The 24,447-nt window shown below is 33.6% G+C and overlaps 2 protein-coding genes and 1 long non-coding RNA gene across 5 annotated transcripts in view; 2 read left to right on the top strand and 1 right to left on the bottom strand.

The window, feature by feature from the left end:
* Positions 1–24,447, top strand: part of LOC138936537 (uncharacterized) — a 50,388-nt gene that overhangs the window by 21,762 nt on the left and 4,179 nt on the right. The gene's annotated exons all lie outside the window — the stretch shown is intronic.
* Positions 1,108–23,668, top strand: LOC138936539 (uncharacterized). The gene is made up of 3 exons (XR_011447384.1): positions 1,108–1,318; positions 21,793–21,912; positions 22,461–23,668. It is a non-coding gene; the product is annotated as an uncharacterized lncRNA (long non-coding RNA).
* LOC138936536 (A disintegrin and metalloproteinase with thrombospondin motifs 9) overlaps positions 6,505–24,447 on the bottom strand; it is a 38,690-nt gene continuing 20,747 nt past the window's right edge. Inside the window, exons 6-29 of one of the 3 annotated variants that reach the window (XM_070301989.1) lie at positions 22,922–23,123; positions 21,698–21,920; positions 21,242–21,413; positions 19,178–19,392; positions 18,647–18,799; positions 18,231–18,380; positions 16,999–17,150; positions 16,289–16,628; positions 15,956–16,044; positions 14,988–15,335; positions 14,360–14,526; positions 14,015–14,265; positions 13,392–13,773; positions 12,900–13,061; positions 12,663–12,803; positions 12,140–12,271; positions 11,794–11,964; positions 11,257–11,472; positions 10,642–10,833; positions 9,917–10,105; positions 9,083–9,408; positions 8,563–8,699; positions 7,332–7,525; positions 6,505–6,786 (exon numbers count right to left, since the gene is read on the bottom strand). In XM_070301989.1, coding sequence (XP_070158090.1) covers positions 6,697–6,786; positions 7,332–7,525; positions 8,563–8,699; positions 9,083–9,408; positions 9,917–10,105; positions 10,642–10,833; positions 11,257–11,472; positions 11,794–11,964; positions 12,140–12,271; positions 12,663–12,803; positions 12,900–13,061; positions 13,392–13,773; positions 14,015–14,265; positions 14,360–14,526; positions 14,988–15,335; positions 15,956–16,044; positions 16,289–16,628; positions 16,999–17,150; positions 18,231–18,380; positions 18,647–18,799; positions 19,178–19,392; positions 21,242–21,413; positions 21,698–21,920; positions 22,922–23,123 — 4,794 coding nt within the window. In that variant the 3' untranslated portion in view covers positions 6,505–6,696. Of the gene's footprint in view, positions 6,787–7,331; positions 7,526–8,562; positions 8,700–9,082; positions 9,409–9,916; positions 10,106–10,641; positions 10,834–11,256; positions 11,473–11,793; positions 11,965–12,139; positions 12,272–12,662; positions 12,804–12,899; positions 13,062–13,391; positions 13,774–14,014; positions 14,266–14,359; positions 14,527–14,987; positions 15,336–15,955; positions 16,045–16,288; positions 16,633–16,998; positions 17,151–18,230; positions 18,381–18,646; positions 18,800–19,177; positions 19,393–21,241; positions 21,414–21,697; positions 21,921–22,921; positions 23,124–24,447 lie in introns of all 3 variants that reach the window. The other 2 variants (XM_070301991.1, XM_070301992.1) reach the window with 2 other exon arrangements.

Raw genomic sequence — 24,447 nt, 5'->3', positions numbered from 1 at the left:
GGCGGTTAGTTTGCACGTAGTGAATCCTACGTGCAAACTAATCGCAACCGGCATACCGTAAGTGAGAAAAAAGTATATTTGTAATGTTATTTTCTAAAAAAAAAAAAAACATTTTGAATATCTCTGTCAATAAGACAATTTTAGGAATTTTTAGATTACACATGAACAGCTGCGAGACCAATATGGCAATCATGGGAAGCATGGAGGGGGTAACGATGTTGCTTCTCTGATTATGTATATAGGACCATAGACATAGTATATCTAAACCGAGGTCGGTATTCATAGTCAGTTCTTATTTCAAGACTGTCTTAAGCTCGTATCAGACTATGCATTGAAGATTGAGATTGAAGATTGAAATTTAACCAATCAGAATAAAGAAATTTTAGTCTTTTTTGTTCTGATTAGTCAAATTCCAATCTTTAATCTTCAATCTTTAATTTTCAATGCGTAGTCTGATACGAGCTTTAAGTAATGTCTTAAGATGCTAATACGGCTCTGTGATTGATTTAGGACATCTTAAGATTGAAGCTTAAGACGGTCTTAAATATAAGAACTGACTATAAATACCGGCTTGCGAGTATTGAGGAGTGGGAGCCGAAGTGCACGTAGAAAAGAACATACTCTGTTTCGTGCCCTTTGCGTTCTCTCTCGCACGCACGTAGCATGACGAAAGAGAGCGCTATGCTATGTGCGAGCGAGAGAGAACGCAAACAGCACGAAACAGAGTATGTCCTTTTCTACGTGCATCTTTATTCCCACTCTTTAAATAAAGGCGAACGCTCGATCTAGTTATACTGTCTATGTATAGAACTCTAATATACCATACTGGAATACGCACGGCTCTGCTGATTGGCAGCCAAAAATGTGGGACTGCAAGAGTTGTCGTTTCTCAGAGCTGTTCTTGTCTGTCTAACTGCGTCGACCACGTGACCAGATGTATTATTATCCATTCTAAAACCATTATCATAGCTTGATGTGCAGTTTTTTAAGATACACTTTACCATTTTTCATATTTATTTTAATTCTCTGCTTCTTAACGTTTTCGATCATCTAGCATAGAAATAAATATTCGCGTGGTATCACAAATCGCGTGTGATTTGGCGTGATTTCGTGGCAGGACGATGTTTTCAGTCATGATAGTTCACGGTAAAAAGAGACAGCTCTGAAAAGTTGCAGCTATCCTTTAGTGGCCGCGATAGTAGTGGTGGGGGGTGGGGGCATAGTCGTGCGCGTTCTAGGTTCTAGTATGGTATACAATAGTTCAGTGTTGAAATCACCCTCTCCCCAAAAAAAGAAGAGAAAGAGAGAACACATATTGGTACGGTGAATAAAAATTTTAGTCTATGAAACACTTTTATCACACATTACGAATTGTTAACTGTCTAAAATTTTTATTATAAATCATATCTGGATAAATGACTTTCATTGAACCGGATTTGATCGCAGCTGATAATTGAAATAACTTTTATATTAAAGAAAATCTTTTTACATTAATTACATTATCTAATATTAAAAGATTCTAAATTAAATTTGTCTACTTTCGCATGTAGATGATGTTCTTTTAAGTATAAGATAACATAAAAAAATAGAGAGTATTAATTATCAAAACTTTTTATTTCTTTCTGCAAACTTACGAACTGTACAGGCATAAACGAAATTCGACAATCTCATATATTATCGAATCTCCTCAATTTTGAACATTACATATCTCTTTGCAAGTAAACTTTAAATAACAATCCGATTAAAATAAAAGCATTTGAAATTGACCTAAGAATGTCATGTTATTATCTATTTTACACTTCTCAAGTCTAGTTTACTAAAAGTTCCTTATTTTTAATCACTAATTGTTCGAAAACTGTATCTTATACCATTTTCGTTAAGGGTAAATTAATAATAAATAAAAAAAAACTATAATGTAAAAAATATCTCATAGGTCTAATCAGACCTATTATGTGTATATCATGAAAGTAGATGTATTACCCAAAAATGCCCATATAAGAAATCTTGGAACACTTGTGACATTTTTAGTGTACATTACACAATACGTAATACATTGGTAAATATATAAAATTATAAAATAATGGATTCTCACGTATATTTAATTACTAAACAATAATCGATCAATTAGCTGCCTATAATATTGGATATGTAAATTCGTGACATGGAGTCCCTCTTCTCATGCTAGATTACTTGTAAGCTAGCTTGTTGTAGGGTCTGTGTGAGGTGTCTGCAAAGATGAATTGAGAATGTTGCGATATTGTTCTATAGTAACTGTTATACATGCCTTATCATATGAAATTAACCAGTACGTTTTGGAAGCATATTCGAGAGCATATTATATATGCGAAATAATAACGCTTTTATCTTAATAAAACGCAGCGTAATCTATAAAATATTTCGATATTGATTTACCTACTAACCGCTCATCTGTCGCTATAGCTTCACTAATACAAAAATTGTTCTGTAAATATTGAATAATTTCACGTTAACAATCGATGTTCAGTTGTGCAATCATTAGCACATGCTTCCTAAATATTGAATAATGTGTCTGTTAATTTGGTAATTTTTAAAATTTTTATGGTATCTCTAACTTTTTAATCGGTAAAAAAAGAAAAATTTTGGTCCTAATTGTGAGTAAAACATAATACGATGAGTCTAAGGATTCCCGCATCGACTTTGAGAATTCCCATTTAAAATACATTGGGTTTTAATCGAAATTTATCTTTTTCAATCTTTGCAATGTATCGTGCTTACAGTTTTTGTTTATATATATATATATAAAACTGAAAAAAAAATCTAATAAAAGTTTATCAAAATAACACAGTCAATGTGTTTTCATGGTAATGGTTTCCAGAATCTCCACCCTCCTCACGTAGTTGCCTAGCCACCTAACAAATTCGTAACAATACGTTTGGACTTAGGACCAAAATTTTTCTTTTTTTACTGACTAAGAAGTTAAAGGGAATCCCATAAGAATTTTAAAAATTGCCAAATTAACGGATATCCTAATATATATATATATATATATATATATATATATATATATATATATATATATATATATACATACCTGTATAAATTAGAGAATAAGTTCCAGGGACCTAAGCAGAAAATGTCCCATGAACATGGAGTCGGAAACGCTTGCTTCTGAAGTTACGACGATTCGAAGTTTTCCTGCAATAGCTGATATATATGCAATAGATATCATCTTGTCAAATCGCAAAGGAGTTGCAAACTGTTTATTTAGTATTTGTTATAGCAAGTGTACCGTGTCTTGTTATGTCTGTGGCAAAATCAGGAGAAAATAATTTGCTATAGCAAATAATAAATGAACACAGTTTGTAACTCCTATGCGATTTGACGTGATGATTTCTCCAGCCATTGCAAGAAAACTTCGAACCGTTGTAACTCCAGAAGCAAGTATTTCCCATCCCATGTTCATCCCATGAACATTTTCTGCTTGTTTAGGCCCCTGGAACTTATTCCAAAAATTTGTACAAACCATTCAGATATACCTTGTATATAACATTATCGAAACTGTCGCGACTAATATCGTTAATTTTGGCACTTTTAAATTACTTGTTAAAAAATGTATTTATACTCACGTTACGCACTTACAAAATAAATCGTACAATTTCCGTTATATTTTATTATGCTACAATGTGGCCAAGATTATGGCAGATTACTCGTTATATAAGCTTTAACGTGTATGATTTGTGTGTGTGTGTGTGTGTGTGGAGTGCTCGCATGCGCATACATACATATAATAATATTAACTATGGCAGTCTGTCAAATACACATATTTATATATAACCAACAGGCAATATTTGAATTACAAAATATCCAACAAATGGACAAATGGACCACCATAAACATTTAATGATGCAAGTCCAACGACAATTGTTAACAAAATGATTTATTGTACTAATCAATCTTGTTGGCTGTTTAATGTAAAAAGATTAATTGGCGTCGCATTGACGTCGCTCCTAAGTTGGCGCGGTAAAATAAATTAATATACAAAATTTTTTTCTTATAGCAATTTCGGTTGAATGCACTTAGCATTCACTCAATTTTTTAGATTCTTGGTAGATATAGAAAATGAGGGCGTACTTGGTGCTAATAGATTATTATTACTTCATAATATAAATATTATATATATATATATATTGGCTTTTGTACAAATTTCATAAATTTCCATCAGTAATGTAATACAATTATATATTATATGCACTGTAGTTAGAAAACGGAGCCTAAAACTTCTTATATACTCTCATTGCAATTGCGGATAAAAATACAAAATATTATTAAATAAATTTTACAAACTATCTATTTTCACTAACTGAATTGAATGATCCAAATTCTCATTAGCAAATATCTCATCAAATCTATAACTTCTGATTATATTACAAGCGATTGTAAATAAAAAGTTTGACACAAATTATCTTGCACATTCACTGCCAAAATCAATTTCGAGTGATTTCGCATTTCTTAAAAAATGCCAGTGGTCTTCATTAACCTAAAGTTTTCTTAATATGTTTATATATTTAGCAATAAATATCTCTCAAATTCCAGAGATTTATTAATAATAGAATAAATATATCTTTTTGTTTAATTTTAAACGAATTAATCTCACTTCAAAATTTTAGTTTTATATTTTGCAGTTAATTATCAAGAGTTTTCATGCTGAAAATGGAGGAAAAGAAAAGATTTTATAATAAACTTTCAAAATCACCGGTTGCGTGAAAGCTAAATATTATTCGTGTATAAAGCAATAGTATATTTATATATTTATGAAATTTATAGAAAGAAATGTAAATGAAATGTAAATAAGCTCTAAAAATGTTTTCTTGGAAACGAAGAATCACTATTTTAAAATCGTTATTTTGAAACATATAGACATTGTAATCTGTCAAAATTTTAAAACATTCAGATACACAAAGGTGTTATCGAATCTCGGGTAATCTCTTCAAATGTATTGTTCAACAAATATTTTTTAATACAAATGGCGAATCATAAGATAATCTTCATTCAGAAAAAAAACAGTTCTAAATTGTATTCTAACAAGAATGCTTTGTATAGAGACAGTTTGTAGAATCTATTTTGTATAATACCCTGTATAATCCTTTTAGACGTGATAATTATCGTTTTAGCGATAATAGCCGCAATTTATACCACTTTCAAACTACTTTATATGCGTACACTGTGAATTATAATACTAATAGATTTATTCATCTTATACTTCTGTGCTATTAATATTACTGCAATTGACTATCTTCGACAAGATAAAACAAATAAAACTTTTCTCTTTACGAGATACAAGTATGAAAAAAAAGGAGAAAAGTACTTTCTACAGTTTGTTCAACAAATTTTGCAAGTTTTTCTGTATACTTGCTTATTGCACGCAAGAAATGTACATAATATATCTCGACTATTATACTTCTTTTTTTTCAATCTAGAAACTACATTTTCTTTCTATCTGAAAACACTACAAATCGTTAATTATTTTCTTACAAGAATGTTAAAATATTAGATACGGTTATATATATTTATGCATATATACTGTATATGTATACACACACGCACACGCGCGCGCACGCGCGCACACACACACGCACACAAAGATTTTAGTACTAAAAATAAAAATAAAATATCGATTTTTCCTTAATATTTCTTCTTTTTAAAATTGATAGAGCATTATAAAAATACGGCAGTGAATCTCGATAAAAACAAACTGTAGGATCATAAAATTATAAAAAGAGAGCATAACATCAATCGTAAAATGTTTGTAGAATATAATGCGTCATTATCGATTATTTCAAGTTTTTATACAAATAAATACATGTAATAATAGATATTTTATTCATTTTCGATGTTATAATATATTTGCTGAATTCAATCTGTCGTACGTGAAAGAAGAAAGAAAACCGCTTCTATAATTGGTAAGAAAAATATTTCGAAGAATAGAGAATATTTTTTGTTTTCTTTTTATTTTTTCAAGTTTTTTACTTTTGCATTTATAAAGACACTATACCTTCTACAAACACAACACGATTACATTGTTAATTCGGCACAAATATCTTTGCATATTTAAATACTCAGACACGCGTATTACTATCTACGTTTTATAGTGATAAATTCACTGGATAAAGAAGGAGAAAATTATTTCACTATGATAGGATAAAATAGGGATCTTTGACTATATTCTATCTGCTTTCAAAACAATCGTCCCTTGCTATGTCGCAAATATTTACTCTTATGCACATTATCATAGATTATTTAATAGAACGTATAAAAATTCGACCTCAGAGTATTGTTTACGAACCATCATGAAACGCAACATATGTTCAAAACAATATAGGCTTTATAACTCAAAATTTTAATTTATATAATCGCACACATGATGGCAGTGATAGCTTATATATTGTGTCATGTGCATCTTGTTATATCGATCAGCAACTCGCCAGTCGGTATCATTATCCCACCCACCCATCCACACCCATACCCACACACGCACACACACACACACACACACACACACACACACACACACACACACACACACACACACACATCTCGGAAGCTACTAAGAAACTAATCGTGTTTAAAGCAAATCGGTGGTTAAATATAATATCACGGCTCATGTCGCGGGATATATAGAACAAATAAATGTGTAGTACGAAAACTTGATGGCTGTGACTAGGGAGATAATACATCCAGTTTTAGGCCTGTCTTCGGCTTACAAAAGCCACAATAACCGCCACATTTACCGAGAATTCGCTGATCATTCTAAATATAACACATAATATATTATAAACATAAATACATTAATAATACATTATATATCTAATATAATGCATTATGTTAGAAAACATAATATATTATATATCTAGATATATATGTATATAAACGTGTGTGAGAATTATATCGAGAATTGTTATATTAAAATAGAAAGAGAGAAAATATTCTGTATTCTTTCAACTAAAATTTTGAGTTTGGTAAAAAAATATGACAATAACAATACTAATGTTTTCAACACGTGACAAGTGGAGAGAAATTAGAGAGAGATTATTTTTAATATTCAAATATTTAAAGAAATGATAGTTTGGTGCACGCAACATAAAAAATTTGTCATTTTTATGCAAGTTTAAATAAAGTTAATCGAAATCAGTTCTCTTTAAAAAAAACATTGGATAATCTGGGAAAAATATATTGAAAAAAGCATTTGGGGACCAAAGTATTGATTAATAAAGATTATACATATACAGTAAAATTTTAAGTTTTGTTTTCAATCTCATATGGCATGTATGGCAAATCTTTCCTCGATTACTTACGATTTTATTGATCGCGAAAAAAGCGCTTGAAGTTTCCGTAACCCATGTAACTGTTGGCGATAATCCCAAGATAGTCCCTTTTAAATTAATGCTGAAACGTCCTTGCGGACAATCAATAAGGCTGTAACAATCACCAGCTTTGCCATACTCCACGCGTTTCATTCCTTTCGTCCACGAGAATGTGTAATCATTTGCTAAACATAAAGCGACTCATGTACATATGTCTATATGAAGTAATTTATTTTATTTTATTTTATGACCATAGAGATAGTATGGAAACAAAAAAATTTGCAAAAAATATTTTGTTGCAGTTTTAATATTATAAATATTTTGTTGCAGTTTTAATATTATAAATATTTTGTTACAAAGTTTTAATATTGTTGCGCACGATCTTGTTATTGCAACCTTGTTATAAGATTAGAGATTACCGTTGAAAAAATTTTTTCTTTTTCAACATTAAAAAAGTCACGTCAAATAATTCACATTAACCATCTAAGAGATTTATATAATACATATACAGGATGTCTGGTAAGGACGCTGTGCCAACGGCTCGTGAGCGGATAGAGCACAGTAAACTGATCAGAAACGTCCTTTATCATTTTGCGATTTTCGTAATAATTATTGAAAAATTAATTTTAAAAAATCGACCAATTCGTGTAAGCGCGCAGTAAAAAGGGACAATCCATTGATGTAGTTGCTAGAACGCGAGAATCCATCGTTATGTACCACTCGTACGTAACAGTTGTCATTTGCAGAGCGCTCTTCCCAAAACTTCCTCGAGCGCCTAGCGATCGCAAACTTTTGGGATGTCTCTGGGCCGTTGTTTCTCACTATGCGCTTATATTCATACGAATTAGTCGATTTTTTAAAATTAATTTCTCAATAATTATTACGAAAATCGCAAAATGGTAAAGAACTTTTCTATTCAATTTACTGTGTTCTACCAACTCACGAACGTTGGCACAATCTTTACCAAACCTATATATATACATATATATATATATATATATGTGTGTGTGTGTGTGTGTGTGTGTGTGTGTGTGTGTGTGTGTGTGTGTGTATATAGCATGTAACACATATTTGTTTTAATTATAATATTTTGCAAAATTATAATATTTTTGTTCAAAAAGTCTTTTGGTGACTTGTGTACATAAATAATTGAAGTCATAAATGTAAATATTTTTGTTTGTGTAATGTAATAAATTTTGTTAAAATTTTTAAGTTTTCTTACCTATAATGTAGAGTTTCGCAGGATCTATGCGCACTCTTTTGAACATTGTCCTACCAGAAACTGTCCCCAATTCGGACACACAGTTGCAGCTATCATTCCTTTGACCATTAAACGGGCACATGTGTGGATTTTTTAATCTAATTTATTCATATTAAATGTCATTAAAGAATGTTGCAGGAAGTTATTGAGTCGCTGGGATCATAACATTCTGAAGGATATTCCGAAAATAAGATGCAATATAACATTCATGCATTATTCAAAATAATGCGAAACAATAGCGAAACAAAATATTTCGGATAAACGGATATTCGGATAATCAATCTAGAGAGGGGGGAGAAAGAGAATAATATCTCTTTAAGAAGATATAATAAATTATCTCTTTATATATATATATATACTATATAATGACAATATATAAAAAAAGAATATGAATACAAAAATAAGAACAATGCAAATTGTTACATAAAATTGATCGACGATAATACATAATTCTTTGAGAGAAAAGGAATAATTTACTAACCTTTTATCGTAAATTTCTGCATAATTCTCGTTGTCACCAGCTGGCAATGTCAGATATTCTCGTGGCTCAACGCTTGACATTCCGTGACAATAAATCGTCATATTTCTACCACCAATTAATAATGAATATTCGCCGTCTGTGGTAGCTTTGAGTCGTTTCTGAATTTCAAGGCAAGTGACTGGTCCGCATCTTCTTTGATTGCATTTACGTTTTCGTTGCGGTTTATATTCGATTGGACAATGAAACCGTGCAACTTTTTTGCCGATTGCGTCATGACAATAAACTTTACGGATTTGTCGACCTTTGCGTCCACAAAGATGACTACACTGAAATAGATGAAAAAAAAGAAAAGATATTGAAGCTTCTCTCTCTCTCTCTCTCTCTCTCTCTCTCTCTCTCTCTCTCTCTCTCTCTCTTTCTACTCCTCCCCTTCTCTCTCAAACTTTCAGACAAGACAAGAGTTATTAGATCAAAAACAAAAAAAAAATTTCTATTTGATTTTATAAACAAGTCAAAAACATGATAAATGCTTGCATACATGTAAGAAATATATATAATTATAATTCATTACACAATATGTTACTTAATATCTCTGTAATTTTTTTGATACGAATAACATCATTTCTCTGATTATGTAAATAAATCAATTTTTTAGCAAAATTGATATTAAAATTATCGCTATTTTCCTTAAAGACTTCAATCTTGTATCACCCAAGTTGTTTTCCATTGTTTTTATTTAAACTAAAAAGAACTCTTTTTGCACTATAATTGCTAATATACTCGATATAATAATGTCCACTTCAATTAAAACAGAATTACTGAGAAAGCGCTCACTTTCCTCCATGTGCCAGCAACCCAATAATATTTATCGCTACACTCTCGTAGTTTACAAATTTGATCCTCGGTCGGTTTCTGATCCGTTAGACAACCTTCGGTTGGGGTTGGATCGATCCACCCATAGCGATTCACTCGATGACAAGTGACTGTACGATGTTGTATTCCTTCGCCACATTTCACTGAACACTTGGAAAAGACATAAACGCAATTTATTAAATTTCGCTTTCTCATTTTCAACTATTAAAATAAGAAGGAAGGGTGGGAGAGGCAGGGGAGGGAGGGAGGGAGGGGAGAGAGAGAGAGAGAGAGAGAGAGAGAGAGAGAGAGAGAGAGAGAGCACGAAAGAATTATATTGCAGAGTTAGCAATCATACGCATTAATGATCAAAGAATGCAAAACTTATTGGAAAATGTTTTATAGAGTTCTCAACAAAGAATGTGAGATTAATAATGTGCATAAAGAAAATAAAAAAAAAGATTTGTTTATTTATAATACATTATAATATTGTTGAAATTTCCTATATATTTCCAACATTCCCAACATTTCTTTAGATTAAAATCTAAAAATGATAAAATATGAGATAATCATTATTCCCTCTTGCTACATATGTATGTATACAATATTCATGGAAAAAACTCAAATTTATTTTCATGTTTTTAAATTGTTTCGCAAAATTCGGATTAGTAACATAGATACGATTGCAATGCTGTCAGATAAGATACCTCCGACCAGGTGCTTTCTTGCCAGATATAGTCACAACCAACGCGTTGGCATAATCTGTGTGATTTTGGCTTGCGTGATTTCGATTTCGAGCACTGCTCGTCCTTAACGGGTATTTCTGGCCCATGGCTACCTCTTCTCATTGTACATTCCACTCTTCGGGTTTGAACCCCTGTACCGCACGATTTCGAGCACTGCAAAATATTCCAATTCGGTACGAATTCGGTAAGCTAATCGTATATTACATTTTTATTTTTGTTTATATCATACATTGGTTGTATCTATTATTCACTTACATAAAATGTGTTAAGAAACAATTCGTTTGTGAAAAAATACTTTTCTCAATACAATACTGTTTATCAATATTTTTCTTTTTAAAGCCTATTATTCCTGATCTTCAATATTCTTTTGATGTTGATTCTTTACATAAAATTATATTTCGCAATAAAACTTTTTTTTTTTTTTAATTTTATCACATTTTAATTACAAAAGAGAGCGTTTTGATCATTATCTGCGCGATTTATTTGCTTCTGCATATTGAATACTAGGAAATTAAAGAAACATTTTTCTTTTTGCGTTATTTTTATTCTACGGCACTAATAGATGGCATTACTCACGGGAGTCCAATTAGACATTTTCCATCTGCGAACGATGTTAGATTCCAAGTTATTCTCCTTAGGGTTTTTAGGATTACTTTTGCAAGATTCTTTTTGACATCTCCGCACGTATTTCGGTTGTTCGTTAGTACATTCTTCGTCCGGCAAAATTTCGCCACGATGACTTTGGCAGCGAACTTGGCGATGCTGGAATCCATGACCGCATTCTACGTTGCACTAAACCCATTCGAATCATTAATCGAGAATACATCATTATACATGTGTATGAATGTTCATTATACTGTACATACAAGAGAGATATTCTGCGAGAATAATTATACACGCGCGCGTTCGCACAAAAAATATAATTTTATATTCTTTAATTTTTTATATAACACAAGAAACAATTTCCATAAAAAAAAGATATATTTTCGTTAAGAGAGATTATTTTTATCAAATGTGTTGCACGCATAACATTCTACACATTAATAATATATAAGATTTTAATTTGCTTATATGTATAACATTTAGAATAATTTTATGAATTTGTTTCAATACCTCGCTCCAATCACCGGTATTCCAAGTTGGGCATGGATGACGATTGCATGCAATTTTGATCATCGGTTGTTGAATAGAGTCGCAATAATAATCGGGCGCGATTACTCCCGTTTCCGAGGATATGCACTTCACTATTCTACTTTTGTATCCGACATTGCATTTTCGTGAACACTATATGTAAAAATGATGACATATATTATAAATATAATATGCAAAATATTTTTAATGAACTAGATAAATCAGATATTTTTAATAAACCATTATAAACCTTTAAATAAATATATTTTAATAAACAAATTCTTTTCTCCCCCTCTCCCCTACACGAATAAAATATAAATAAGCCTACCTCTCCATACGATCCTATGTGCCATTTGTAACCCGAATGGAACGTAATACCATTGCTGTCGATTTCATTATCTTGTTGAGAGGGATCTTCGCGCGGGGGATTGGATGAATAAGTGATGGGTGGTAGACTAACCTAGAAAAACGATAACAAAGTCTTTTTTTACAAGCATTATATTATAGATAAACAAATAATTGATATATGGAAAACAAATATCTTCAATATATCGTAATAATAAAATAATTTCTGTTCTTTAAATGCAATAATATAATGTTAATTTTTTTCCTCCACTTCTACAGGGTGTCTGGTAAAGATTGTGCTCGTGAACGGATTGACCGATCTGTTTTAATTAATTTCTCAATAATTATTACGAAAATCGCAAAATGGTAAAGGACTTTCCTGTGCAGTTTACTGTGTTCTACCCGCTCACGAACGTTGGCATAATCTTTACTAGATACCTTGTATATAAATTTAGAGTCTTCCATCCTGTAATAATTACATTAATGTATATACACAATTGACTTACGACACTGAGACATGGTTTTAGTGTGCAAGCAATTGAAGTCTCCGGTTTCTCGGATATGGGACATTCGTCGCTCGTCACACCATCGGCATTCTGGCAAACGACTTTTCTGCGCAATATTCCTTCACCACATGTCACTGAACACTATACAACAACAAGAGATTAAATTCAACTTGATAGCTCGAGAAATAATTGATCGATGAACGATTTTGGGGTAAAACTATCCAATATAGACCGTACCGGACTCCAATCGCCGGTATGCCAGTGATAACAGGGACCAGTAGCGCAGATTTCTGTCGTTGCGATTGGTGTACCGCTACAGAAGGTACGCGGTACTACGCGATTCTCGACTTGGCACCAAGATGCTCTGTGTCGTTTTCCCACGCCGCAAGTCACGGAACACTGCATAACGATATTTATTTCTCTCTGTGTTTCTCTCTTTCTCGTTTTTTTTTTTTTTTTTATCAGTTTAAATTATGCGATAAATAGTACTGGATGAGACAAGATACGACATTAAAATTTCGGAACGTACTAATCTCTTTAAAAAAAGAAAAGAATTAATAATAATTTTAAAATACATATTTTTATTTCCTGAATTTCTAAAGTTTTAATAAAAAAAGTATATTCTTCTACGATTAATACATTTCGAGAAAAATCTTCCAGATAGATTGGTTAACAAATGTAATGTCACATGTGTCTCTATTTATATATTTTTTTCCCTCTCTTACTTACCGCACTCCATTCTCCTAGATCCCATTTTGGACAAGCCTCTTGGCCGCATATCCTCTTGAGATGCTTCTCTTGTCTGGCGCAATTCTCGTTTCGTACCTGCCTCTCGTTTGAATCTACGCATATCGCGCTTCTTAATTGTACACCACCGCCGCACGAGACACTACAGGCGTTCCATTCGCTGTAACTCCAATGAGCGTCGTCGCACGGCCCTATGCACGATTGATGCTCGCTCGGTTTTTCAATATGCAAGCATGCATGCGCCGGTACTGGTCGCGGGGGATGCGACGGCGAATCTAACAAGATTTGAACGCATCGCCAAGTAACGGTTCGCATGCCTGGGCCACAATGATTTGAGCATTCGGACACAGAAATCATCTGCCATCTGAAAGTATGTAATGGGCTTTTGGGACTACGCGGGATAAAATTTCATTGAGAAAAAACATTATTAAAACTTCGACTATGCTTTTGCACTTGGTTAAAATTGAACATGTGCGCAACATTTGTGCGCTCATCTCCGTAAGCATATTGAAATCTTTTCCAAGTATTGTAATATATACAATATTATATTACGCTAATGTTGCGAAAAATTTAATAACATTTTTATGCGCGTATCGCTTACTTACTGCAGTATGCAATATGCATTGCATATCTGACTGTCTTCTTGCGGCTTTTCCTCGCCTTTGCAATAATCGTCGGGCACCTCGTCCTTATGCTCGGTGCTCCTACATATGGCTTTACGATATTTCATACCCTGGCACATTCGATTGCATGTCGACCAATCGCTGAGCAACCACGTGAAGCTGTTTAGAATTTTTTTCGGTACAGTATACTCGTATGTGATTTGCGGTGGATACACATTGCCTACGGATAACACCTGGAATATCGTATTTTCGCTTGAGAGTCGCATCTCTCGATAAGCTATTGCCGCCCGCGAACAATGTAATTCTAAATATAAATTTTAGACCTGCCTCCAAAATTAAATCGATGACAATAGGCCGAGAACTATTTAAACGTTCTACAACTGATTCTGGTCCGCTGTATTCGATGGTGACTCCCGGATGCACGATCACCTTACGGTGCATTACCATAAAATTGCCGTTTAGGATATATTCGCCGTCTTCTCCAATTCGTAGCGCTGTAATGACAATATATTGTGAATTTTAAATTTTTACCCAAATTAATAAGACGTTATAGCTTGTCACGAAACGATTTTTGTGCACACACGTGTGTGTAGAAAAACAGAATATGTTCTTCAAAATACAGCATTTAAATTCAGATTGTCATTATTATATTTTATATATCTATAAATACGTGACAAGAATATAGATTTTTTTTTTTTGTAAACTAATTCGCGATATCCATACTATTTTTTATATATATGTAGAAAATAAAGATTGGATATTTTAGTTTTGATTTGTAGTAAAGCATGTATATGCATAATATACAATTTCCCCGAGTAGTTGGTAAATCTTGAATAATACTAGACAGATCTATTCATAAAAGGCGATTCATCAGGTCAGTTGGTAAAAATTTTTATCAGAGACAACCTGTGCGCGGAATACAAAGTATGCATACATTTTGGTAGAAAAGTCTTACCAAGATAATTACTATCATTATGAGAGCCTAGCCATCCGTGTTGTCTAATGTCGATGTAGCTGCTACCGGCAGGGATTTTAGCTACTTTCGTGTAACCGTATACACTAGCGTTGTAGGAGCCCGTGATTCTCTGGCAGGTAGAATTGTCGCCTCTACAGACTCCACAAGTATCGAGTTCGGCCGTCGAATTCAAAATGTGATCGCATCCAGCCGGCTTGCATTGACCGTTAACGCATATGTGAAAAGTGTCAGGACCACAGGGTGTCCCATCGATTACTTTATCACGTAACATGTAATACTGATTGCTTTCCACTTGGCAGTATAGTTTGCAATGGTCTTGCGGTAATACTGTAAAAGAGAGATTCGCACCACAATAATTCTCGTATTGAACCCGAAATTGCTTTGTAAATAGCGCGAGTGACACGTTTCTCTTTTTAATTGCATTGGCAATATTGCAACAATCTCTATCGTTACGCGTTATTATAAATACTTGTTCATAATATTGGAGACAGAATGCTTGCAAATAATACAATACAAATTGATAAAAAAAAGATGGAAATGTTATGCCTGCATATAAAATCACCTATGCTATCGTAACTCTTAAAGTAATTGCCATTTACGGTAATTATTAAGTATCTATATTGAGTATTTATAAGTATTTATACTAAAACTATGCAGTACCTATAACATTGGCTAGAAAGAATATCTCTTTTTTTCACAAGCATTGTACGTACGTTAAATAAAAGCGATATATTCTGAGAGATGGATCTCTATCCATGTCTTTCTTTGTTCGTTTCACACAAATCATCATATCACATCTTTCTCTCTTGGAAATTGGATCAAGTCGATCTTACAGTTGGAGATATATGAATAAAGGCGATACACACACACACACACACACACACACACACACACACACACACACACACACACACACACACACACACAAAATATAAATAATCGCTTACTTCTAGTGTATTTTGCATGCCACTTGACATCCCTAGCGAGATTTTGAATGTTGAAATTGTTGTTGTCAAATTTCGAGCATTGTTGTTCTCTGTAAAAGAAAGAAAAAAAAAGAAAAAAGAAGGAATATGTTTTTCCTTTGACTACTATGTATCACTATGTATCTCTCTCTTTCTCTCTCCCTTTCCCTTCGCCCCCCCCCCTCCTCTCTCATTAACAGTTTTATTTTTCAAATACCAGTTAATTGATAGATATTTGCTCTCATAGATTTATTTCTCACTGTCTGTGAAATAGCGTCTTGATACGATATAATAATACATATTATTAGCACATACCTGAAATCTGAACTGCCTGGCGGACACTCTCTGGTGCCGCAACTGCGATATTTGACGCGCTCGCCGATACAGTAATTGCCACCATTCTTTGGCGCTGGATTATCGCATTCACGATACTTTCTCTTGATACCGCCGCCGCAAGTCCGCGAACATTCGCCGTATCTTCCCCACTCGCCCCACTGCCCGTCTAACGGCTCAAGATTTCTGCGCGAGACACACTCGCCGCGATGACACCACTTGTCGACACCGCAAGGTGTACCGTCAGCCCACGGCATATGCTGGGTGTGACATTGTTGATGATGGTCCCACAGTGGCGCGGTGCACCATAATCTCCTACACACTGCCTGGCCGGTAACCAACCAAGCCCCCAATTTACTTCAATTCTTAAGTGAATTAAGCGCCGTAATGAGATAGCATTAAATAAAACTTATAGAGTAGTCAAGGAAAGATAGTGCTCATTACAAACAAAAATATGCATAATCAGCTCTCTTTTGTTTCCTTCTTACGACGCTCATTTATTAAATATAATCATTAAAATATACATTTTATATCATAAAAATAAAGAGCAGATAACATCCGTCAAAAATATCCAAAGATATAAATTAATTGAATGAGGATAATGTAAACGCGGAAATGAGATGCGTTCCTATGATTATTTGGGCTGCAGTTATATCTCGATCAGACGCGTAAAGAGAACGTTTTCGACTTACCATCACTCACCATGTGAGGACAGATTCTAGATCCATGCCCAAAGACGAGCTCACATTGTTTGTTTTCCGAATAATCCTCGCCAGGTAATCGACCATCCTGTCTCTCCATCGTTTTGCTTGGTTCGTCTAGCAAACAATTGGCATATCCAGCTCTGAAACAAAAATTGCTACTTAATTAAAGTATTTCAAATCCTGCGAACTTGATGTATCTTCGTTGCGAAAGACAATATGCTAGACAGTCAATTCGCATATTTTTTGAGTGATACTTTCCATAACAACGCATAAAACATAGAAATGAACGAGAATATATCTACGTCATTTAAAAAATCTCGTTAAACGGTATTTTTAAGAGTCGTCCGTGACTCGTTTCGATCCCTGCGCTGGAAAACTGCGCGACAATGCCTTTCCGATAAATTGATCGGAAAAAAACGCCTTAAAACCTTTAACACACACGCATATATTTTAAATTATAATGAATGACAACATTTAATTAATTGGCTTGTCCGATAGAGATATATTTTAATTATTCGGATAACAAGTATGACAAATGAAGCTATTTAACCCGATTAAATCTATTTAAGCGTAATATATACATCTGTTATTAGCTTATAGAAACATGAAGGGTGTCTATCTTATCACCAAGCAAACTTTCTTTCAATTATGGACTTTTTTTTTTTAATCGATTTTTTTCTCGACGCATTTCTTGTAAAAATGTGTAAAGATTAAAAAAATTACAATAAATGATAAACTCTTCTGACATTTAGCTAAAGAGAAAACGGCTCAAATTTGAATCGAGCAGTTACAAAAAGCATGATTTAAAGAGATACTATTATGATGATAGATTATAGTCATCTTTATGTTCTTTCAATCTTTTAAGTAACGCACCAAAATTTTTCAAATTAGATATAATCATTTAGCTGAAAAAATTTTAAATTTTAATATTTAAAAACTTTAATACACCGATAAAAGATTCACAATAACCGAAAAATTTTATTTACTATTACAAATTATTTTATATAATCGGAATAGAGAGAGTAAAGTTTTCGCCTTTGATGGATTAAAGATTTAGTTGCATCGCTACAAATAGAAAAATAGCGAAATCAACCTAACGACAAAATCTAACATGGCATTGCATACTATGTGAAACAGAGGTCAATTACTAACGATCTCTCTTTTGCGGAATGCTCCAACACGTCATTTATAACCGAGTATTATGCCAATTAATGACTCACTCGAGAAATTCGGTGACGTAGTATCGGGAACACTTGGACCATTCCCAGGGAAAAGTATTATCATCCAGCATGCGGGACATCACGTTGTGTACACCCGAACGATTCCTGAAACCTGCGCATTTGGCATCGTCGTCGTGTGGCATGTTGAGCCTGTAATGCATTCCGAATATTTTTTCTGAGTGGATGTTACAAGAACAATTGCACTATGTACAAAATCAGAAAAGAAAAAAAAAGGAGAAGAAATTTTATAAGATTGGAGGTTTATTAAAAATGTCGAGAAAAATGCATCTTTCTCATGGGGCGAGTATATAGCAACAAGACTTCACACAAAGAATCGCTCTATAACTCGGTACAAATGATACAATATATAAGTTGCAAAGAACAAATAAATCGCATATTATATGACTAATATTTACACGTGACCAATCTCGTGCGCGATGGTAAACGCCGCAGCTAATCCATTATCCTGTACGATGGCGCATGAAGATCCTGGCGAGCACATTCTACCCAACTCAGCCAAGCCCAATGTATCGCAACGTTTTTGACTCGGATTGTGGCATAAATTTTCTCTAAAAATTTACTTTCCATTTACACCAATGTACATAACCAATGAATTTTGAACTTTGATTTTGTGTGTATGAGTGGGTGCGTGTGACAATTATTTTGACAAGTTTGAGAGAGATATCCGTATAAAAAAATTTGGAAAATTCATCATTTGCAATTATCTAATTTTTTTTGTGTGTAATATTAAACTTCTTATATACATAAGAGTAAAAACAAGTAACTATAATTACTAATTTTACTTATCTAATTTTAATCGCTTATAATTAGCCAAGAGACTTTACTCTGACTTTGTTTTATACAATATATGTAAAAAAATCTTCAACGACAGTTTTATATCGTAAAAAAGAATGTATATTTCTACAATACAAATTTTTGATACAAACCTGGTTAAAAGAAGCGCAGCATCGTGATGTTCCGGCGAGGGTTCATCCGGATTGTTGCGTTTCTGCCATTGGCAAAATTGTTTCAGCATTTCGGCCGCCGCGATTCCGTCGCTTCCGCTATGTTTGATACCAAATACCTCGTCAGTCTTGATAATCTTCATTACAGCTATACTCACCGGATTGCCGATAGATTGGTCCTTGTAGATACGAGAAACCTATCTTTCCAAAAAGGCAAATGATGTAACATATAATCTCGCAATTCGATATTCTATAATTCGTAATTACATTATATTGCCATGTACGACAAAATTTACATGGTTTAATAAACTCAATCTTTTCCTACGATTTGATATTTTCAGCTAATTCTTCGACACGCCTGCAGATTGCACTCTTTTTGTTTTTGATAATGTTTTGTTCTTAATAAAAATCTCATTTTTTTTATATAAATCAATAATCATCTGAATATAAAACTATTGAGATAAGTAGTTCATTAGAAGGAATACATTACATAGATATTTTATTTTGTATAATTATAATGATATCGATATTCAAATATAATTTAATCATACAATGCGATAGTTACGATATCAATACAAAAATTAAATACACGTAAGAATACTGACATAAAATATAGAATATATATATATATATCTAGTCCTTAAAAGAATCTTATCGTTAGCTGTCTTAAGATACGTAAAATGACGAGAGGAATCGATTGTCGTAAAGAATATCTGAAAATCTCAATGCTCTCAACGGGCCGACTCGCGTGAAGATACATGATGCGTCTCGCTGTCGCGCGCAACTTTTAGCTGCGCGTTTACTTGGCATAAGACACTACCGTGTCTCTTGATATACCATACAAATATATAATTTCATTATTAAAAACAATGCAAATAATGCATACATTTTGTAACTGCTTGAATGCATCCGATCGCCAAAGGAAGAAAAAAAAAATCATCGATAAAAATTGGCAAAATATAAAGATATTGAAAATTATACGTATAACAATCGCAATCGCACTTTAGAAGTGAATATGAAGCATCCATTTCAATCTTGTCTCCTTTTTCATTCATAAAAAATCACATATTTTAAAACCGATTGATAGTTGCTGGGAAATACGATTGAATCGTATTGAATGAATGAGGAGCGTGGGTTCGTGAAAGCAGACTCCTCACAGGATGTTGCCCCCGCAAAGTAAGGTGTGGCCTTCGCGTGGGACACATAACTGTGGTATAGCGTACTCGATAATGATCACTATGACGAGGCTAATTGTCGAATTACATCGAATGGATATCTTCCCATTTCCTTTCTTTCCTTTTGTGTGCGTGTGTATTATATGAATATGTTTTTTCATCAGAAATTTATTTCGCAATTACAAGCTCTCATTTCGTATATTTCCATCTTTTCCATCTTTTGAACAGCACTGTGCTACTGCTCTTGATCCTCATCGACATTTGAAAATTGTCGTGTCGTCAGTGACAATAGTGTTTCCTAATTTATTGTTAGATGTCCTCCTTTTTTAAATTGCGGATTGTTTCTTTATCTCTTCACAATTTAAAGATTTATCTTTTCTTAGCATGATATAGAGGGAGATTATTATTTATCGCAACTTTTTCTTATTTTTAATACCGTACATCTTTGCAACAAAGCTTCAAATTAAAATAAATAAAGTCATAAGTACTCTCTTGGAATCAACTAATTATGCTTTCATCCATTTTTCTCTCCCTAAAATTTACATTCGAAAATTATGTTTGCTAGAAACTCTTTATTTTCAAATGTTAACTACAGAAATACTTCAATATTTTTGCTATCAAAATTATTTATTCTAAATTCATCAAAGATTGTTAATAAAGAAAGAGAGAAAGAGAGATAGAGATCTGAGATTGCGAGTTGTGGGATCATCCTATAATATATACCTGTGTAGCATGAGTGTAAAAAACGTGCCGATCGCGTAATCTCTCATGAAAAGAAATGTGCCTAATTGCGCGGTATTATCGTAGAAAGTTAAGTTCAAAATTGGATATATTATCAGGGATAATATATCCAAGGATAATATATACCCACCGTACTCATTAGGACAAGAATGTAACTGACTAAGCCGCTGCCATGATATTCCACCATTTTCGCATCCGCCACCACCATAATCTCGATGAAATATTCACGCGGTAAGGCTCGCCGTGGTCTCCACGTTACGAAGGAATCCGAATCCATCTTTGGATACTTCTCGTTCTGGTAGCTGTGTTTACATTATATATTATAAAAACTGAGGCTGATTATAGACGTACAATATAAATGCTTTTAGACACGTACACTACTTTTACGATCATTCACTTTACACTAATTCTTCGTTAATTCAACATCGTGAGAGTAATCTTGCGCGGGGCATTAATAAATATCTCAATTGAAAAATGTCTCGATAAATTTATCGCGTTAAAAAGCTCCATGTGGTCACTATGGTCGAAAATAATATATATATTCCTCTTTAATGCAAAATGTTTGCATATTCGTTTGTGTCCATACCTGTCGTCGTAATCCACCTTTTGGGAAAAATCCAGACGATGCACGGTCTGTTCTGGGAATCGCTCGTATTCACGCTCGTCTTGCTCTCGTTCCAGCGATGCGGTTTCTCGTGTTGTCATCGATGATCTACGCTCTCGCGGACGCGCCCCGATGTAAACTTTATGAGCAGAAGTATTGCCCGTTAACAAGGCGTCCGTTAATCTGTCGTCCGAGTCGTATGTATCTGTAATGTATCAATAATGACGAATAAGATAAAATCAATTTTTCTTTAAATTTAGATTAAAATCTGAATTATATGCATATAAGACATCAAAATTACGCATTTGAATTCAAATTTATAAATTGGTGGGGAGTATCTCGAGAATATCCCCATATACAAGATAAATTTCTCTCTTAGATTCAGAACAGTGTTATTATGTGTGTTTTTGTGTGTGTCGTTTTTCCGAGCTACATCGAGAAATATTGAGACAAATGAGATACCTTTTCACACATATATAAATCTTCGACTTTTTAATCGCAAAATTGAAGATACGGCCTTTTAAAGCTCGAGCAAACTCGGAACGCGAAAAAATTGTTTTCGGGAAACAAAAATATCAGAGTCAATAATTGTATCGTCGTATATACGCAAATTCAAAACAAAGCTTCCTCTATGAGGAAGCAAAATGAACGTTATTAATTAAATAATCACAATAACAATAGATAAGTAAAGAAATGAGAAAATTTCGACACAGATACAGTATGAACGACTTCGTTTTGTGAGCAGAGTAGGCGCGTCGCCAAGCTGTCTCGATGGAACATCAGAATCCGCCCGAGGAAAGACGTAAATGTGCCTGAACCTGTTTTGAGATACAGGTGGTCATGCGAGTATACAGCGAGTGAGAAAAGACGACGCGATGCCTTTTCCTCGAAGTCTTATGTGAAGCTTCACGCGGTGTTGCGTTTCGAGATACAATAATCAAAATTTTTTTGTAAATCAATGCGAATTCGTTGCGATTGCGATCGTGATCGTAACCGTGATCGTGTATACACAATGGGAAATAAATAAAATATTTTCAATGTACACACCTTTGCGCGCGTGCACCAATCATGATTATAATAGGGTCAACAGTATTGTCAATAGTAGCGAATCAAGATATAATGAAACTGTGATTGTAAATATATAATGATAAAAATAAAATTATTTTGCGCACGCGCGTGAAATGTATCTAGTACAATAAGACTTACCTATCACACCACAGTTGCGACTCTCGACTTTGTTCACGGGAATATGTTGAAAGTTGTAATTATCGTTCGAGCTGGACGCTGTCGCGGGTACGCGGTAGATTGCGTGTTGTAACGAAGATTCAAGTGAATCCTTGTCGCCCTCGCGCCAATATTCGGTAGGTTTAATAAAGTAGTTTCCCATTGACGTTTTCACGTGACCAGTCTGGAAATTGCGACAAAACTTGTCAAGTATATGTATGTATGTATTTATGTACGTGAAATCCTACAATATTTTACGTCCGATCAAGATATAATCGATCATGTAACTTGTACAATGATTGTGTTACAACAAAGAAATAATACTTTAGCCAAGATATAAAGAATATGTATAATCAATAGCAAAAGGAGAATAATTCTATGTGAAAAAAATAAGTCGAAATTGTATAGAAGATTTTCGTTTATTTTAAGTAGCGGCAGTTATACACAGATGCTATTAGAAGAGTGTTATTTACAAACGAAGCGCCATCCTCCGTTATTATCCTATCCACTATATACACACACACACACACACACACGCGCGCGCACACAACTGCGATACATGTTAACTTCTTGATTAAACATTCTAACGAAGATGTGCTCTCTCATTTATTTATTTTTTCAAAAGTACTCGCGCACATGCTCTGCGAAAAAAACGACGCAGACCTCACTTATTTCACTTAACACTTAGACAACAATTTCACTTAACTTTAAACACTTGTAGCTTCTCTAATGAAAAAAAAAAAAAAAAAATTATAGGATACATGTATACTCTAGAATCACATATAATGGCAAGCGAGAGAGAGAGAGAGAGAGAGAGAGAGAGAGAGAGAGAGAGAGAGAGAGAGAGAGAGAGAGTTAGTCAATCATTTATCAATGAGATTAGGCATTTGTCATAATGATAAATACATAGATTAGAGCTAAATAGATAGCATGAATGATGAGACCTTATATGAAGAAGCTGGGGGTACAAGTACCGCGCGCCTGCATCAAGCAACGCAATTCTCGTCCGATGTGCTCAATTCGCTTGTGTTTGCAATTTGCATTTTTGTGAGCATGCGCCTTCTCTATTTCGCACAGGGCACAAAGACGGACTGAGAATTACCGAGAACTGCTTGGCAAGAACGTCTCCCCGTCTTTTTTTCCTCCTCTGTCCGTCTCTTACCCTCTTTCTTATCCATCTCTCTTTTTGCCTTTTCAAACGACTAACAATCTGGTTGGTAACGACCTTGCTATTATTCGCTCGAAGAAATTCATCGACCTTTCATCGATCAGTAAAGTTGATTCGTCACGTCATTCGGTAAAAATGGCTTATCGATTGTCCTTATTAATGCAAAATTTTTTTTCAAAATTTTCTCTCTCTGTTCCACAAAAAATACTTATATTTACACGTTTAAAAATATTCAGAATGTACTGTCGGGATATATATTCTTCTTATATTATATATGTATCGCCCGCGTGTTTCCATCATAAATACTCTAATATTTGCGAAAATATCACTTGTCATTGTC

This window comes from Polyergus mexicanus, unplaced genomic scaffold (assembly GCF_030449975.1).
Source record: "Polyergus mexicanus isolate NDT 795.1 unplaced genomic scaffold, iyPolMexi1.0 SCAF_9, whole genome shotgun sequence".
Taxonomy (NCBI): Eukaryota; Metazoa; Arthropoda; class Insecta; order Hymenoptera; family Formicidae; genus Polyergus; species Polyergus mexicanus.
Note: the sequence above shows the minus strand (reverse complement) of the source record. Positions and strands in the feature narration are given on the sequence as shown.